General features: G+C 41.1%; 1 protein-coding gene across 1 annotated transcript in view; it reads right to left on the bottom strand.

The window, feature by feature from the left end:
• GPC3 (glypican 3) overlaps positions 1 to 18917 on the bottom strand; it is a 444823-nt gene that overhangs the window by 156059 nt on the left and 269847 nt on the right. The window contains exon 4 of the mRNA XM_027092440.1: positions 9594 to 9727. Within this exon, the coding sequence (XP_026948241.1) occupies positions 9594 to 9727 (134 nt within the window). The remainder of the gene's footprint in view (positions 1 to 9593; positions 9728 to 18917) is intronic.

Raw genomic sequence — 18917 nt, 5'->3', positions numbered from 1 at the left:
TTCCCTAGAAGTTAAAACAAACAAACAAACAAACATAACACTCTGAACTTCTTCCAGCCTCTCAACTCTTGCAGTTTTTTTCTTGGCTGATCATAAAGATCATTGACAAACTGGAGAAGATTCAGAGAGGGTCTATCTAAATGTCGAGGGGACAAAGGGCTGCAATAAACCTAAGACCTCCAACTTTAGTATGAAGGGATATTACTTGGTGGGGTCAAAATAAAAGTCTAAGAAAGCCACAAAGACTGTGAATAATGTCTAGGTCATCAAATTCTAGAACTCGGGGAATCTCTCTGAAACTTGAACAAGGTAACTTGGGGAAATAACAGACCATCCTGTATCACAGAGTACGCATTACCTCCATAGGACATACAGGATGGACCTAGGGAGAGATAGTGTTTTTAAAACTTGCTTCTGAATTAGTTATTTTGAATTTAGAACACAGTTTCATTTAGGAAATATGATATAGTGATGGCTGGATTCTCAGAACAGCCCCTTAAAACCCATTGGGAGTAGTAGCTAAGAGCACTGATTTTGGAGTCTGACCCCCGTGAGTTTCAAATGCCAGTTACTCTCTCACTTACTTAGCAGTAAAATCTTACTAGACAGATTCTAAACTTCTCTGAGGCTTAGTTTCTTTATCTGTAAAATGAAGCAAATGATAGGCTGTTGGGATGATTAAATGAGACAATGCATGTAAAGTGTTTAGCATAGTACCTGGCACAGAGTAACACCTCCACAGTGTTAGCCATTTGGCAATTTATTTCCATTATTATGAGCCTGTAGAATATAAATATAGTATATATATGAAATATATATTATATTCCAGATAAATTTATGTATGCAAGATAATTAAGTTGTTTTCAAGTTCCAGATAACTTTACATGTGCAAGAAAAATAATACTTCATATTTTAAGGTGGCTATTACAAAGTACAACCATGTTTTCTCCCTAAATATTTTTCCTGTTATTCTTTTTCAAAAATTAGCTAGCTATTGGGCTGGGTAAATCACTGGACTAATCTGGTAAAGCATTTTAAATTTTTTTTTTTTTTTTTTTGGTAAAGCATTTTAGATGGTCTTTGCGTGGTAGGAAAGTGGTGGTGGCCCTCACAAGGATTTGTGTCTAAGAAGCCGAAATTGAGTATCAAATGTGGAAGACCACGCCAAGATGAAGTCGAGTTTAAAAAGGTAGGTTAATCATCAGGGAGAGGCAAATCAAAACCACAGTAAGATACCACTTCAAGATGACTATAATAAAAAAGACAACAAGTGCTGGGAAGGGTGGGGAGAAATTGGAACTCCCACACATTGCTGGTGGGAATGTAAAACAGCACAACCACTGTGGAAAATAGTTTGGTGGTTCTTCACAAAGTTAAGCATAGAGTTACCACATGACCCAGCAATTCCACTACTAAGTATATAGCCAAAATAATTAAAAACAAGTACTCAAATGAGTACATGTACACGCATGCTCGTAGCAGTACTATTAACAATAGCCAAAAGGCGGAACAAGACAGATAGGTAAACAAACACATATTCTATACAATGGAATATTCTTCTTTTTTTTTTTTTTTGTGGTACGTGGGCCTCTCACTGTCGTGGCCTCTCCCGTTGCGGAGCACAGGCTCCGGACGTGCAGGCTCAGCGGCCATGGTCCACGGGCCCAGCCGCTCCAAGGCATGTGGGATCATCGTGGACCGGGGCACAAACCCGTGTCCCTGCATCGGCAGGCGGACTCTCAACCACTGCGCCACCAGGGAAGCCCTATTATTCTGTCTTAAGAAAAGTATTCCTGCGTGCTGCAACATGGGTGAACCTTGAAAACATTATGCTAAGTGAAAGAAACCAATCATGAAGGATCACATATTATATGATTCCATTTATGTGAAATGTCCAGAACAGGCAAATTTAGAGAGGCATAAAGTAGATTTGTGGTTGCTTTGGGCTGGGGGGGGATGACGGTTGGGGAATGATAGCTAAAAGGTGTGGGATTTCTTCTTGAGGTGATAAAAATGTTCTAAAATTGACTGTGGTGATGGTTGCACAACTCTGTGAATATAATAAAAACAGCTGAATTATATACTTTAAATGGATGAATTGTATGGTGTGTGGATTATATCTCAATAAAGCTGTTATTGAGATTTACCTCCAAAAAAGGGTAGAGAAGAGGTGAAATATGTCTCAGAGAAAGAGAGTCTTTGTCTACGAGAGAGATACTCTTTGGAATAGTGGAAAGAGATGATCAGGAGAGCTGGGAAAGAGCCAGGTTTGGATGGACATGAAACAACGGCCCGGGTGAAGGGTGAGAAGGGCCACAACTTCAGCACTGCAAGAGCTGCAAACAGTGGTTAAAATCTATTTCTTCCTTCATCTTATAAAGTGAAGTCTGCTTTTTTCTCATCATAAAAGAAATATATGGTCACTATTGAGAATTTATAAACTATAGAAAAGTAGAAGTAAAACCTTATTTATAGTGCTACCAGCCAGATAATCACACTTAATATTTGGATATATTTGGATATATTTCCTTCTAGACGTTCCTCTCCAGTAAAGTTTTATGTTTATTTCTCTAAAACCTATTCTTCCTGATAGGCTTGTTCACTGAGTTCTTTTTGGTTCTCAGTGTATATTATTCCCATTAGAACCCACCTAGAATCCCAGGTAGATTTGATTAGAAAAGAACATCAAGGGCTTCCCTGGTGGCGCAGTGGTTGAGAGTCCGCCTGCCGATGCAGGGGACACGGGTTCGTGCCCCGGTCCGGGAAGATCCCACATGCCGCGGAGCGGCTGGGCCCGTGAGCCATGGCCGCTGAGCCTGCGCGTCCGGAGCCTGTGCTCCGCAACGGGAGAGGCCACAGCAGTGAGAGGCCCGCATACCGAAAAAAAAAGAAAAAAAAAGAAAAAAAAGAAAAGAACATCAAAATAATGAAATAAATACTGGTTCTCAAGTAATTCCCAGGACCTGTGAGATGAGGCAGTAGCCACTTCTGTGACAACGAGGAGCAGGGCTCCAGCACATTTAGCAAACTGGCCAATACTTCTGAGTCCCCAAATACGGTGTTACGGTGCAGGCCATTCCTTCATGCAAAAGCTTCTAAATACCGTGAGAAGACAAATTTTGGTTTCCAAAGAAACTTTGATTTTTGAAAGGAAAGCCAGACATCCTATTTTTCAGGGTAGAAGACTTTCTAAACTGTTGGAGAGTTAATGAGCTTTTCAAAAGAGGGCGACAACAGGTAATAATGTCCTCTGACATCACAGCCCTGCAAGCAGCAGAGTGTGACAGGAGTAGTTTACTGCCTACTGGGTTTACTGCGCCCGTCTTATTTCTTCTCTTCTTTGTCACTCCTTCCTAAACTTGTTCTGGCATGGGAATTAAGTGTATTTTATTTTTACCTTTTCTTAAATAAAGCTTTCTATCTCCCTGCTTATAATTTTAAAAGGAGGTGAGTTGAATATATTTCTATTTATCTCTTTGAAGAAAGATACCTGAAACTAAATTAAGTGACATATTAATTACCCATGTATGACTCAGTCCAGATTTCTTTTCTTTGTGCTCGTAACCCATGACAGACAACAAAAGAATCTCCACCCATGAACTAAGGCAGTCTGCTCAACTGAATTGTCTCTGGAAAAAAAAAAGGATAAAAGTTTGGACAATTAGTTGCCCAGGATGGGAAAACAATTTGATTGAAGGGAATGTTCTTTGATTCGAATTCCACTTTATTCTAATCATACATGCCAAACATACCATTTGACATATAAATAGTGAACCCTACAGCTCTCACTTGGGACAAACCCAATGCTTGCTCACAGCAGTCTACTCAGGAAAAAGAGTCTCTTCAATGTGTTAAATGTGGAACTAAAGGACAGGGCCCCTTTGCGTGCACGAGCCATTTTGAAATACTGCAGCTAGGCGCACGTGATCTTCCCTGGGGGGGCTCCCACCATCCTCAAGAGAAGCATCCCCTTCTTGGGTTGTGGCCGAGGGGATTCCCTTTGCTTTCTTGCAATGATTTGCTTGGGCAGGCATCAAAGCAGCACTAATTGGAAACCACTGCAAGTAAAAAGCAGCCTTTCATCCCCAGCTGCAGATCCTGAACTTTTCTCCTTTATCATTAAGGATCTTACTTTTCTTAATATAAAATAATATGAGCTCATTATTTTTTTAAAAAATTAAAAACACAGAAAAGCCCATAAACTGTTTATCCTTAGAATGATGCAGAATCATACTTATTTCTGCTGCAGAGAACCTTTCATGGTCTGACTCCAAGCTATAATTTTCTACATTCCAGAGACTAGCCCATACTTTTTCTCATACTGTTCCCTTTGCCTGGAATACCCTCGTTTCCCTCCTCCATCTGTTGAATTTCTACTCTTCCTTCAAGACCCAGCTCAAGAGTTACCTTTTCGCAAGAGAGCTGCTAACCCTCCCATCTATGACGCTGCCACTCTTCTGTACATAGCTCTGTTTTGGCACTCACCCCTCAATGCATCAAAACTATTTGTGTGTCTGTCCCCCTAACTAGGTTAGCAGCTTCTCGTAGTCCTCAGAGCCTAATCCTTACACCAGCATAGATGGTGTTCACAAAAGCTGAAAGAAGTAGAGTCCTATTTAGGGCAGAATGACTTGCACCAGAGCTGAAACGCGACGATTCACTCAGGACATACTTTGTTGTGTTCAGAGGGTGGAAGGCAGCAGTCTGAGAGGGAGTGGGAGTAAGCATTGATTCTGGACCAGGGAGCTGAGATCAGCTTTTGTTCTTTTCTTTCTAGGTCATTTACTAGTGTCACCTAATCCACTGCCCCTTTAGACCAAGTCAGAGAGGAAAGGGAGGAGGGGGAGTGCGGGACAGGGAAGGCTGGAATACGTAGATGTACTTTCACAAGGGTGGAGGGACTGTGTGACTTTCTCACAGGTTAGCATCTGGGCCAGAAGCTCCGTGTGTAGATGCTGAATGGACAGATTTTGTGTTTGGAAAAGGGAAAGAGATTGCTCATGTCATAAAATACCAAACTTTATGGGCGATATGCAAATGACAAGGTACACATTATCATAGGGGAAGTGGTGAAAGAGACATTCAATAGGGCAAAGGAGGGAAAGCCTGACATCTGAGAGGAGCTGAAAATATTAGAGTTGGAAAGGCCTGTGAAAATGTCATTTCTTTTATTCTGATTGTACTACTTATGCATCTTGTCCTACCCTCACTGTTTTAAATCTGAGGACAGATATTTTCAATATTTGTATCCAAAAGGAATGCTGAGTCCCATACTTAGGCCGCCAATTGAGTATCAAATCGCCTTTAAATTGAACTAAGCTATTTCTAAGATTAGTTGTGTGTTGCAAACTACCCAGTTGGGGGCAGACAAAACAAACGGATGACTTCTGAATGCTACCAAAGGAATCCTGAGTTTCTTTGTGTGTTTTTATTTTAATAAGGCAACGGGGCTTTTCAACTCATAATCAGGTTCAGCTTGCTCATAACCTCCACAGACTGAATGCTACAATAGGGTTCCTTTCTAATTATCATATTCTTAACCACGGAGGATGGAGCTGGAGCATGGGTGTGAGGGATGCTGGAGGTACATATATTCTTTTGGACTGTGAAATCCTGTGCAGAACATACTGAGAAATGTATAGAGGTTCTAACACTCTGCCACATCAGATTGCAGGGGGGCAGTGCATTTAGCAAGAGATCATCTTAATCCCCTATTCTCCACTCTCCCTAAGAGGGTTTACAATGCTATTTGACAGAGTTAAATGAAATCAGACACTCTCCTGTTGTTTTATTTTCTTATTCTGCCAGAGAATTCAGAAGGAAGGGCTCCATCTCAGTTTTGCGTCAGTGTGCAAAAAAGATGAGAAACACCATGGGGTGGGCTCACGTTCCCAACCGCCAAAGGAGCCCTGCCTGACTATCACTTACTTAAGTCTACGGGCTTTTGCAATTTTTCTTACTATCCTTTCTTCTCCTTGGGGGTTAGCAACAAATTCAAAAACGAATCTAAACAAAGTGTCAAATCTGGGTGCTTAGCCAAAAACTCATTTACCGATTTTTTCTTTCCCTGGAGGAATCAACATCCACAGAGCCCTCCCTGGTAAGGCGGAAGGGAATAGGTCCCATAGAGCCCAAGATAGAAGCCATGGCAGCAGGACCTTAATAAACGAACGTCCTATCTACTTATCAATGTGTCTAGGTTGACAGGGTGATCTCAAAATGCGACTGGAATACTGTGTTTATTTTGAAAAAGCTTTGCATGTGATTCTGTTACAAATTAATATACCACATCCTCAGTGAAGCCTCCACTATACCTGGGCAGAGGTTCTCTCCGTCCCTGTAGGCTGCCTCTTTGCACTTACAAAACTGTTTTGAAATGATCGCTGTTTAAGTCTATTTCCACATTAGACTGATTTGGAGGGCAGAGACTGTGTTTTGATTTCCAGTGCACAGTATACATTATGGCACATAATAGGTGTTTCCCAAATTTCTGCTGAGTTGAACAATATATAATATATATATAATATATATAATAATGCTATATATAAAAACATTTTATTAATATTATACTATAAATGTAATATAAATATAATAATATATAAAACAAACATTGTATTACTTGTAATTTCTATTTTACTTTATATATTATTTATAAATAATTAATCTATAATATTATATAAATTCCTCACTTCAGTGCAGTATGCAAGAGGTTTCCACTAGTTAAAGGTCAATAAGTGAGGTTAATTCCTCAGATGGTTTGGGCAGAGTGAAAGCAATGGAGAGCAATGGACAAAGGACAGACAGGGGCTAAAGAGGGCCTGGAGAAATGGCCTAATTTTGTCTTCCCAGAAAGACAAAAAATTTCCCAAAGGACCCCTATGGTATATGGAAATGGTTCTCAGAGTATTTTGGTGCCAGGACCCCTGTGGTGGTTTTAAATATGTCCAGGGACTTCCCTGGCAGTCCACTGGTTAAGACTCTGCGCTTCTACTGCAAGGGGCCCAGGTTCGATCCTTGTTTGGGGAACTAAGATCCCACATGCCATGTGGCACGGCCAAAAGATAAATAAATAAATAAATAAATAAATATAAATAAGTAAATAAAAATAAATTAAAAAGTCAACAAACTCTGATACTGCTCCTTTCAAGAGGTGGAGCTTAATTTCCCTCCCCTTGAATGTGGACTAGAACTGGTGACTTGCGTCTAGCAAATCGAATATGTCAGAAGTGACAGTATTGTCACTTCCAAGACTAGGTCGTGAAAGACATCTCAGCTTTCTCCTTGCTCTCTTCCCTGGCTCACTTATTCTGGGGAAGCCAGCAGCCATGTTGTGAGGACACTCAGAAGGTCCGTGTGGTGAGAAACTGAGGCCTCCTTCAAACAACCAACCAGCACTAACTTGCTCCATGTGTAAAAAAGCCACCGTGGAAGTGGCCCCTCCAGCCTCAGTCAACACTCAACGGACTGCAGCTCCAGTTAACACCTTGACCAAAATTTCTTTGAGACTGAGGACCACCCAGCTAAGCCACTCCCAAATTCCTGACAGAAACTGTGAGATAATAAATGTTTGCTGTTTTAAATAACTATGTTTTGTAGTAACTTGTTATATAGCACTAGATAACCAACACAACCCAAAGGGTCCCCCCCACCCCTGGCCGTACCATTCGGCATGCAGGATGGAACCCACGCCCCCTACAGTGGAAGCGTGGATTCTTAATCACTGGGCTGCCAGGGAAGTCCCTTTTCTTTCTCTCTTTCTTTTTTTTCTTTTCCAAAGGGTTCTTAAAAATTACTAAGGACCCCAAAGAGCTTTTGTTTACATGACGTATATTTATTGATGTCTACTGTTTTAGAAATTAAAACTCAGGAAAAAAAATTTTCAATTTATTATTAGTTTTAAACTAACAGTAATGAGTCTTTATATGTTAGCATAAATTACATTTTTATGAAAAAAGTGAGAAAAGCGGTAATGCTTCTGCATTTTTGCATACTGCCTGTCTTAATAGGAGTCAGCTAAATTCTCCCATTGGCTTCTGCATTTAATGTGTTGCCATATTTTATTTTGGTTGAAGCGTATGAATAAAAGCCAGCTTCACATAGATATGTAGTTAGTAAAAGGAGGATCTTACAGACCCTCTGAAAGGGTTTTTCTGGGACTCCCTGAGTTCTCAAATCACACTTCAAAACTGCTGCTACAGGGAAACTAGAAATTTATTAGGTTGGAAGTCACCAAAAGAAAATGTTACTTCCTGAAATGCTTCTTTGGAGGACTATCTCCCAAGTGCCCTTACTGCCCTCTCTCTAAACTGTGCCATATATGCCTAAGAGTTACCGTTTCAAACTCTCCTGTGGTAAATGGACATGAAAGGAATAATTTAGCCCAAATATGAGACTATTACTTATTCCATCTCTTAATTTTCCATCTCTAGGCCAATCTCTCCCAATCCTCTCAAAGTCATCGTGAGGCAGAACTCATGTCTAGCTATTCTTAAGCCAGTGGCAGGGTTGGCTACCTGTGCAGTCCTTTTGGGGAAATCAATTCTCCCAGATTTGTGTTGAGCTTCCCAATCCAATTTCCACCCCTTATTTGTAACCATGAAACTAGAAGAGGGAAGGAGGGAATCTGGATAAGGGGAGGAGGAATGAAGAGTATCGTAACAAACTTTAATTTGGTCTCTTGACTGCTATCTTAAGGAATAGAAACCAAATCCTTCATTTTATCATTCATAAAAGAGTGTGTACTACTTTATTTTAAATAGATAACTAACAAGGACCTACTGTATAGCACAGGGAACTTGGCTCAATATTCTTTAATAACCTGAATGGGAAAAGAATTTGAAAAAGAATGGATACCTGTATGGGTATAACTGAATCACTTTGCTGTACCCCAGTAACTAACACATCATTGTTAATCAACTATACTCCAATATAAAATTTAAAAAAAATTTTTTTTTTTTTTTTTTTTTTGCGGGCCTCTCACTGTTGTGGCCTCTCCCGTTGCGGAGCACAGGCTCCAGACGCGCAGGCTCAGCGGCCATGGCTCACGGGTCCAGCCGCTCCGCAGCATGTGGGATCTTCCCGGACCGGAGCACGAACCCGTGTCCCCTGCATCGGCAGGCGGACTCTCAACCACTGCGCCACCAGGGAAGCCCCCCCAAAAAAAATTTTTTAAAGAGTGTGTACAGTGTGAAGTGTGTGTGTATACACATGAGAGTGTCTTGCCAGTTTCTCTTTGGTGAACTCACCCCTGACTCACTGTTTTTGGAAAGCCACAAACCAAGCCACGGAATTGAGACCAGATCATAAACAGAAAAGGTTTTGTTTAATCAACAAAGATCTTGAATAGAGAAGTCTATTCCACCCTGTGTTGCTGTACTGGATATTTACATATGGTAAATTTACATTTAAATATGGCTTGGATATAATACAATATCTTTTTTCTTTAACATTAACAGATGATAGATTCAATTCATCAAACACTCTACTCAGAAGAACTAAATAACATGTATTTAAGAAGCTTCCCTCCAATGGCTGTTGACCTTAAAACACAATTGCTAATTGTATGCTGAAGTAGAGAAAAAAAAATCTCTCACCTTCTTCGGCTGGATAAGGTTTCTTCATGTTCTACATGAGCAACTTTTAATACCTTCTTGTCAATAAACAAATCTTCAGGATAATAAGCAGATCTATACTGACGTTGTTGAGAATGGGCACATAACTTGCCAATCTGAAAAAAGAAATGCAATATAATTATATGATACTTTCACAGACATGATAGTAGAAACAAACTCTGAAACGCACTTCAATTTCTTCCCCAATTTCTTTTTAAAGAGCAGAACGAAGCTATTACTGGAGTCAAAAAAGGTGATAATGCTTTTAAGGCAAAGAACCATCTGTGGAAAAGAAGGTTGAAGACTGTGGTAGGGGGCACTTTGAGCACAGTCTATTCAGAGACTTCCTAAGATGAAAATGCTTTCTCTATAGTGAAGTACACATTTGAGAGGACCCTCCACACAGGACTTATGTTACTGATACCTTTCAATGACACTTGATATTTATCCCTATGAAGTTCACAAATGGTAACTGCCAAGTTTAGGAAAGTCTGGTGAAGGAAGTGAGGGGTGTGACAGATGTGTAGAGTAGTCTGTTAATAGAAGAGCGACCTCCTGCGCACAAAGTGCTCCTGATTCTTCTGAGCATTTTGTTAACTCTTTTTTTAATGATATAAGTTTCAGGTGTACAGCATTATAATTTAAAGCTTAGGGCTTCCCTGGTGGTACAGTGGTTGGGAGTCCGCCTGCCGATGCAGGGGACATGGGTTCGTGCCCCAGTCCGGAAAGATCCCACATGTCGCGGAGCGGCTGGGCCTGTGAGCCATGGCCGCTGGGCCTGCGTGTCCGGAGCCTGTGCTCCGCAACGGAAGAGGCCACAACAGTGAGAGGCCCGCGTACCGAAAAAAAAAAAATTATTAAAGCTTAGCTCTTTTATACTCATATAGTAATGATAACAATGGCATCAGCCCTCTTACTTTTCTCAATTCTAAATGATTGATTTGGTTAAACTACTTGTAGATTTGCTATTTTTTTCACTTTTGGTCAAAAGCCTGAATGAACTTCTGTATAAATAAGTATGAATATTAACACATGTCCCCCTTGTGCCAGACACTATGCTGCATTTCTTTGTGTGTTATTTTACTAAGGCAAAGGGCTTTTCAATTCATAATCAGATTCAAACAGCCCCATTTTATAGCTGAGGAAATTGAGGCTCAGAGGAGTTAAGTGACTTGCCTAAGACAAATAGGCAGTGGATTCACTGTCTGACTTTGAACCCATTTGTCTGACTTCAAAGCTAATGCAATATCACCTTCTGAGAAGATGATGCTTTATTTTCAGTTGCTTACATTCTACATTTTGTGGGAAAAAAAAAGAATTCCCAGTTCTCAAAAACATAGCCACGGTGAAAATATAGATTGTATACTTTAGGAAAAATACTAGAAATACCTTGTGGAAACAAGGGTTATATCTTTGTCACTTCTGTACCTCCATGGAATTCACACTGGATTTTGTACACTTAGGCCCTTAGTAAAGACAAATTAATTGAAGTGAACTGAAGGAAAATCCTCGTGTCCAATCTGGCACACCATTCCACTGACGGGACATGGGCTCTGAGTTGTAATCCCAGCTTTTGGATTCCCGAAGATAGCCCTGAAATATTCTCTAAGTTATGTATCTCTTTATAAAAGCATAAATGGCACTTGGTTTGTATAGCTTTGGAAAGTTATCCATATATAAATAAATTTTTGAATTAGAAAAAAATCTAGAAACAGCAGTAGCATCACCTTTTATGAAAGACAGTAGCTACAGTATGATATTCAGACAACTACTTCTGAATAGTTTATCTTAATGGGAATGAAACAAAAGTTGCAGACACTTTAAAATATTCCATTTGGTTTTGGAATGTATGATACTGAATTTTTCAGATGTGTTTATGTAACGCTATTTGACTTGGGCTAATATTAACTTTAAATGAAGAATCTGCAATCTCTGAATTTGCCCTACTTGGTAGCAGTCTGGTAGGGTACTTTAGGTAGCGGACTGCCCGGCTGTACTGAGGAGTTAACTTCCAATCACTTCCAAAGCACGTAATGTAGCTACAAATAACTGAGGGTAGCCTGTACATCATAAAATTATGTCCATAGACACATATGTGTTTCTTTGTTAAACTGCAGGTGAGCATTCATGGAACAAAACCTTGATTTTTCCTTCCATAAATATCTATTTGTGACTCTGTGAACATACATCAATGTGAGAGTCTATTTCAGCAGGATCAAAGTATTCTTCATCAGCACGTTCGGGAGCACAGGACACATTCTCTTGACTGACACCTGTTCCAAATCCAGCACCAAAATCAAAATCTTTCACACATCTTTCACAGTAACTTGCCTACTTGCAACCCACAGCTGTGAAATCTCCCTCCCCATTGAAAGACCGCCCCTCGTATCAGTGAATACTAACTGGAACCCAGCAAGACGTTAAAGTTTTTAGCCCCTCCCAATCTACTGGAAAGGGCTGCAACTGAGGCAAAAGCAGGAAGGTTAAGAACAAATGAGAATGTAGCCAGCCTGCAGGCCGACCCTTCTTCCCAAGCCACCCAATGTGGCATTATCAAGCCGACTTCCCGAGGCTCTGTGTGGGATAAGGGGCAAACAATGGTATCCTGCCAACACCCCCATCTGAAATCTGCCACGTCTTATCAGACAGCCTGTATTTTCTTCCACAAATTTACCATGAAGCAAATTCTTCTCATATACAAAGTATTTGTCAAATGTAGACACCCCCTTTGGGCCCTTCTCTCCACACCTTTTACCTCCACACTGTGTGCGCTGTAGGTGCATATTACGAGCTTATTCTGAGAAGTGGACACAAAGAGAAAACATAATTTACAAAGAGGTGGGGTGTTAACATTAAAGGGGTCCTTTCATCTTTATACTTGGGAAACATCAGGCTATGCTGGGAGACCTGGGTCTTATTCTACAGCTGTACTTGCTAAAGAAGCCAGCCTCCCAAGTGGCATTTGAGAAATCAGTCTCCTGCCCAGGAGTTTTAGGCTCTTAAATAAAAAATGCAATCCAATTTCCTTTCACTGACTAATGTACCTAGTCAAGGATACCTCTATCTTTAAATTTAGTTAGTTGGACTGAATTTATTGGACAGAAAGGTGTCTCTATCAATAGACCTGGAATATAAAACCTTTTTGTTTTCCGTGAACTGTGATTCCTAATGGTGCCTTTATATATGTGCCAGAACCTGTGGCAGGGAAAGCAACAGTGCTCTGAAGTGTTATAAGACCTTGAAGTGTTATAAGAACGCAGGGCCTCTGGCCATATCCAGGCCAGCAATTCATTCTAGTAGCGCTAGCAGCATTCTTCTCTAGGCAGGGTCCAGACGCACTGGCTTTATCCACACGAGGAAAATACACCGCTGGGCCCAGCAAGGTAAGTAAGAGCCCGGTAGACTGGACATCAGGAAGCGCAGCCTACAACCCCACTTCTACCTCTCACTCCCAGAAGGACTTCCTTTTGACCTGCTCCCACAGTTTCACTCCACTCTGGTCTCAAACAAAAGAGGAAGATATGGTATCTGAAGTGCCATATTTTATTCTGGGCTCCTTTGAAAAAGGGAGGGAGGAATTACTTTGCAAGTAGAGTATGCTACCGAAGATTCTGAAACTGTGCCAAGCATTTGGATTTGATGCAATTCACGCATGCGCCCTATAATTGACATGTCAAGCTACGCCACTGGTTACATTCATCCTCGGACCCCCATTCATCGTTGGTTCTAGGAACTCTCAGGTGACAAAAACTCAGACTTGATCTTTCCCTGAGGATGGCTGAGCAGATAAAGTGAGCCTACATTGTAAGCTTCTTATCAACACCAACACCTCACTCCGGGCTAATGCTTCGCAGAAAACGTCTACATCCATTCTCCATTCTCTCCGGTGAGTCCTACAACAACCCTCTGACGCATACAGTGCAGGTATTATTGACCCCATTTCAGAGATAAGGAAAGAGACTCACAGAGGTTAAGGAACCGAAACAAAGTCAAATGGCTAGGAAAGGGCAGAGCTGGGCCTCGAACCCAGACCTGTCTGACTTTAAAACCTATGTTTTTCTTTTCACTTTTTCCCCCTATGCCATGGGTTTCTGTCAAGAGGATAGACTCTGGGACTCCCAGTATTGGGTGTGGCCCAGTTCTACAGTCCTGTGGACATCCCATCCATAATTGGAGAAAGATAATGATTATGAGGACTGTAAAACTGTACTTCAAAGAAGGGCTAGTTATTAAAGATAAACAGAAAACTGGCACCCAATTTTAACCTAAGTTTCAGGCAGTATTGCTTGTGGAATGATGTAAACTCTTTGACCCACCAGGCAAGAGCGATTTCATAACCATACTAAAGCACTGGATGTCAACTTCTGTGGGCTGTGGGAAAGGTGGTTCTCAATAGGCCCAGGCTGCTGCCTGCAGGATATCCCTGGACCCAGCCTCCTGCCTACAGGATATCCCTGGACCCAGCCTCCTGAAGTCAGATTCTTGCATTGGCTACAAAATCTTCTGTAATTTCTACAATTTACCCCAGGGCTCGTCTGATGTCTGGCCTGAGTATATTCTCTATAGTTTCCCCCCAAAAGGAGATTCCAGGTTGATCCTATGCCTACAAAAATAAAACGGGTTTAAGCTTTTAGCTATAAGAGCCAAAAAGATTAGAAAATGGGGGGGGGGTGCAACTACATTAAAGAGTATCTCTGACTCTCTCCTACTCTTTTTTCTTTTTTTTTTTTTCAGTACGCGGGCCTCTCACTGTCGTGGCCTCTCCCGTTGCGGAGCACAGGCTCCGGACGCGCAGGCTCAGCGGCCATGGCTCACGGGCCCAGCCGATCCGCGGCATGTGGGATCCTCACAGACCGGGGCACAAACCCATGTCCCCTGCATCGGCAGGCGGACTCCCAACCACTGTGCCACCAGGGAAGCCCCGACTCTCTCCTACTCTTAACTAGCCCTAAAAGATCTACTCTGCTCTCAATTTAAAAATCAGATGTACGACTTTACATTCTCCTTCTCATGAAGTAGATAAGAGGGAAGTGTGTGTGTATGTGAGTCTGTGTGTTCTAACTTATGTGGCCCATAATAGAAGAGGGACGGGGAAGAAGAGGAGGAAGGAGAGGAGGAAGCAGAAGTAGAAAGAGAAAAGTTCCCATCCCTAAGTCTGTGGCAGGAGAAGACCCAGGGACACACCAGTCTGCCCTCAGAAATCTGACAGCTTTTGACAGGGAAGATGGATGTCGCACTGAATTGTACTCAGGGAGCAGTACAACTCGTTCCCTCTCAAGAGCTGTACCTGAGGCCACCAAGACTTGAGGACCTCTAGAGGACCTTTTCAGTTTTATTTAATTATTCAATAACTATTCTGCTAGAATCCAGTTGATGACTGTGGTACCAAGGAGTGCTTTTCTGAGAACTGTTGCTAAATAACTGGTATAAATTTAGTCTTTGATCGCCAATGGATTCATCAGAACCCTGAAGAGTTAAAAATAAAACTTCCGGCTTCTACAGACAAGTGAAACTAGACTAGGCATGAAAGAACGTAGACCTTATCACCTAGACTCCATCTTATTTTTCCCGGGGACCCCAGTGGACTTTGCCGGAGACACTGTGGGTGTGCTCTAAAAGAAAAGAGAGACACAGGATTATTAAGGGTTGCACAACTGGATGATGGTAGAATGCTATGGATTTTCCTCTTTCTCACTGCCCTTGGCTCAGCAGAGGGTAACTGGAACACCATAATGACATCTACTGTCATACCATCTTCCTCTGGATGACACACAAGAGAAAGGAAGGACCTTCAAGATGGCGGAGGAGTAAGACGTGGAGATCACCTTCCTCCCCACAAATACATCAAAAATACATCTACATGTGGGACAACTCCTACAGAACACCTACTGAACGCTGGCAGAAGACCTCAGACTTCCTAAAAGGCAAGAAACTCCCCATGTACCTGGCCGTGTGGCTGACAGGGTCTTGGTGCTCTGGCCGGGTGTCAAGCCTGAGCATCTGAGGTGGGAGAGCCGACTTCAGGACACTGGTCCACCAGAGACCTCCCGGCCCCACGTAATATCAATCGCCAAGAGCTCTCGAAGAGATGTCCGTCTCAACACTAAGACCCAGCTCCACTCAATGACCAGTAAGCTCCAGTGCTGGACACCCCATGCCAAATAACTAGCAAGACAGGAGCACAACCCCACCCATTAGCAGAGAGGCTGCTTAACATCATATTAAGTTCACAGACACCCCAAAACACACCACTGGACTCAGTTCTGCCCACCAGAAAGACAAGATCCAGCCTCATCCACCAGAACACAGGCACCAGTCCCTGCCTCCAGGAAGCCTATGCAACCCACTGAACCAACCTTAGCCACTGGGGACAGACACCGAAAACAACGGGAACTATGAACCTACAGTGCGAAAAGGACACCCCAAACACAGTAAGTTTAGCAAAATGAGAAGACAGAGAAACAGGCAGCAGATGAAGGACCAAGGTAAAAACCCACCAGACCAAACAAATGAAGAGGAAATAGGCAGTCTCCCTGAAAAAGAATGCACAGTAGTGAGAGTAAAGATGATCCAAAATCCTGGAAATAGAATGGAGAAAATACAAGAAACATTTAACAAGGACCTAGAAGAACTAAAGAGCAAACAAACAATGATGAACAACACAGTAAATGAACTTAAAAATTCTCTAGAAGGAATCAGTACAAGAATAACTGAGGCAGAAGAACGGATAAGTGACCTGGAAGATAAAATAGTGGAAATAACTACCACAGGGCAGAATAAAGAAAAAAGAATGAAAATTGACAACAGTCTCAGAGACCTCTGGGACAACACTAAATGCACCAACATTGGAATTATAGGGATCCCAGAAGAAGAAGAGAAAAAGAAAGGGACTGAGAAAATATCTGAAGAGATTATAGTTGAAAACTCCCCTAATATGGGAAAGCAAATAGTTAATGAAGTCCAGGAAGCACAGAGAGTCCCATACAGGATAAATCCAAGGAGAAACACGCCAAGACACATATTAATCAAACTATCAAAAATTAAATACAAAGAAAAAATATTAAAAGCAGCAAGGGAAAAACAACAAATAACACACAAGGGAATCCCCATAAGGTTATCAGCTAATCTTTCAGCAGAAACTCTGCAAGCCAGAAGGGAGTGGCAGGATATATTTAAAGTGATGAAAGGGATAGACCTATAACCAAGATTACTCTACCCAGGAAGGATCTCATTCACACTCAACGGAGAAATTAAAACCTTTACAGACAAACAAAAGCTAAGAGAATTCTGCATATGTGATAGCATACAGTATTTATATATACTACCAAATGTAAAATAGATAGCTAGTGGGAAGCAGCAGCATAGCACAGGGAGATCAGTTCGGTGCTTTGTGACCACCTAGAGGTGTGGGATAGGGAGGGTGGGAGGGAGTGGCAAGAGAGGGGGGGATATGGGGATATATGGTAAGTATAGCTGATTCACTTTGTTATACCGTAGAAACTAACACACCATTGTAAAGCAATTATACTCCAATAAAGATGTTAAAAAAATAAAGTTTTAAAACGAGATTTAAACATAATCTATCATGATATTCTCCTGTAAAAATACTTAATAGATAAAACAGATATATTTGTATCTTAAGTCTTATTTTTAAAAATATATATGATTTTAAAAGTTCTGGTAAAGCTTTAAGTGCATTTGAAAACTGGAAATTATGCTACTTCAGAAATATTAATTTACTTAAAAAAATAAAACTTCCTCTATGTTTATGCAATTTAAATATCAATTCTGACCCTGCGGTCCACTCTGGAGGAATATTACCTGTGGCATTTGTTTTAGGGTACCTTGGGGTTGGGGGTAGCGTAGGGTGGGAATGCCATACATTTCCAGTTAGAATAAAATAATGAACTTCAGTTCATTCTGTTAAATTTTCTATTGTATCATTGTTCAGTTTCACTTAATTAAATCTTAAAAGTTTAAAAACAAAATATACATTGAAATTATGTGATATACAACATAAACTTTTAAATAGTAGCAACCTGCCATTTAACAATTCTGCAGGTATAATAAAAATGCTAATATATGTTAATGCTTAGTCTGTGGTTAATGTTTTGTCTTGTTAATTTCCCCAGGGCTTTTATTACTGATTTAAATCTGCCACACTACTCAACTGATTGCACTGCTTCCACAAACTGCATGGAAGTAGCTCAAATGAATACTGATTAACAGAAATGTACAAACATTTGGCTGGGCGAACCATTCTTATTATATGCTTGTAATAATTACATACGTTTTCGTACAATGAGATGGGCATGGCAGGCAGTTTCCACTCATTTATCCTCCAGAAAATATGCGTATGAGTATTAAATTAATTTATAACCTTGTACTTCAGTAAGCACATCATTATTAATTATCTATTGATTGGTCTGGATATAGAGCACAGAGGATAATGAACAGACCTGGTAACAATGTAAGCATTTTATCCCCCCAGAGATCTGCTGTGACTCATCATTAATTGCATGACCATTAAAATAAAAGTTCACTAATAATCTGTAATGCATTCTGAACCAGGCTATTTTAAGGAATCAGGTGCCATTGTCTGAACATTCCGTTCAAGTCAGCTCTTTTCAATGAACTGGAATGTTTTTTAAAAGGAACCAATGTCCTACAGATCAATCTGCTGTTAAATTGAAATATAGCACTACACTACAGCGAAAAGAGCACACAGTTGGAGTCAGGAGACCTTGGTTCCAGTCCCAGCTCATCCTCTTACCATTTCAATAACTCTCGATCAGTCTTTTAATCTCCTTCAAACTCAGCTTCCTCACCTGAAAACCGGAGATAATAACACCTGCCGTACCTGGCAGAAGTGTGAGGATCAAATAAAATAATGGATGAAAGTGTAATGTCTCCCACATCCAGATAGAAATCTGACTCATTCATTCTCTAAGAGGGAACTGCTTACCTTCTGCAGCCCACTTTTTGTGTTAGAGTCCTGGCTCAGCTGGTCAGGTACATAGCTAGCTGTAAGTAATATTTGGAGGAGTTCTTTTAAAGGGGAACTTTGGGAAAACAGTGCAAGTATTTGCTGAGACTGTGTTCCCACTCTGAAAGGGAGCCATATTGAGTTTGCCCACATCGTTCATGCGTCACAGTCTGATCTGTCTTGCTCTGGGACACCTGGAATACCCCCTTCTGTTCTTCAGGGCTCTAGTTACTGATGGGTGGTACGTGATCTTTGCCAGTTACCCTGTGCCTCTAACCTGTTTGCTTGTGTCCATGGAAATGAATGCTGTGGGGATGGGA

Source organism: Aethalodelphis obliquidens, unplaced genomic scaffold (assembly GCF_003676395.1).
Source record: "Aethalodelphis obliquidens isolate GAN/ISIS:26980383/991018 unplaced genomic scaffold, ASM367639v1 scaffold78, whole genome shotgun sequence".
Lineage (NCBI taxonomy): Eukaryota > Metazoa > Chordata > Mammalia > Artiodactyla > Delphinidae > Aethalodelphis > Aethalodelphis obliquidens.
The sequence above is the reverse complement of the archived record's forward strand: the minus strand, read 5'-3'. Positions and strand labels throughout refer to the sequence as shown.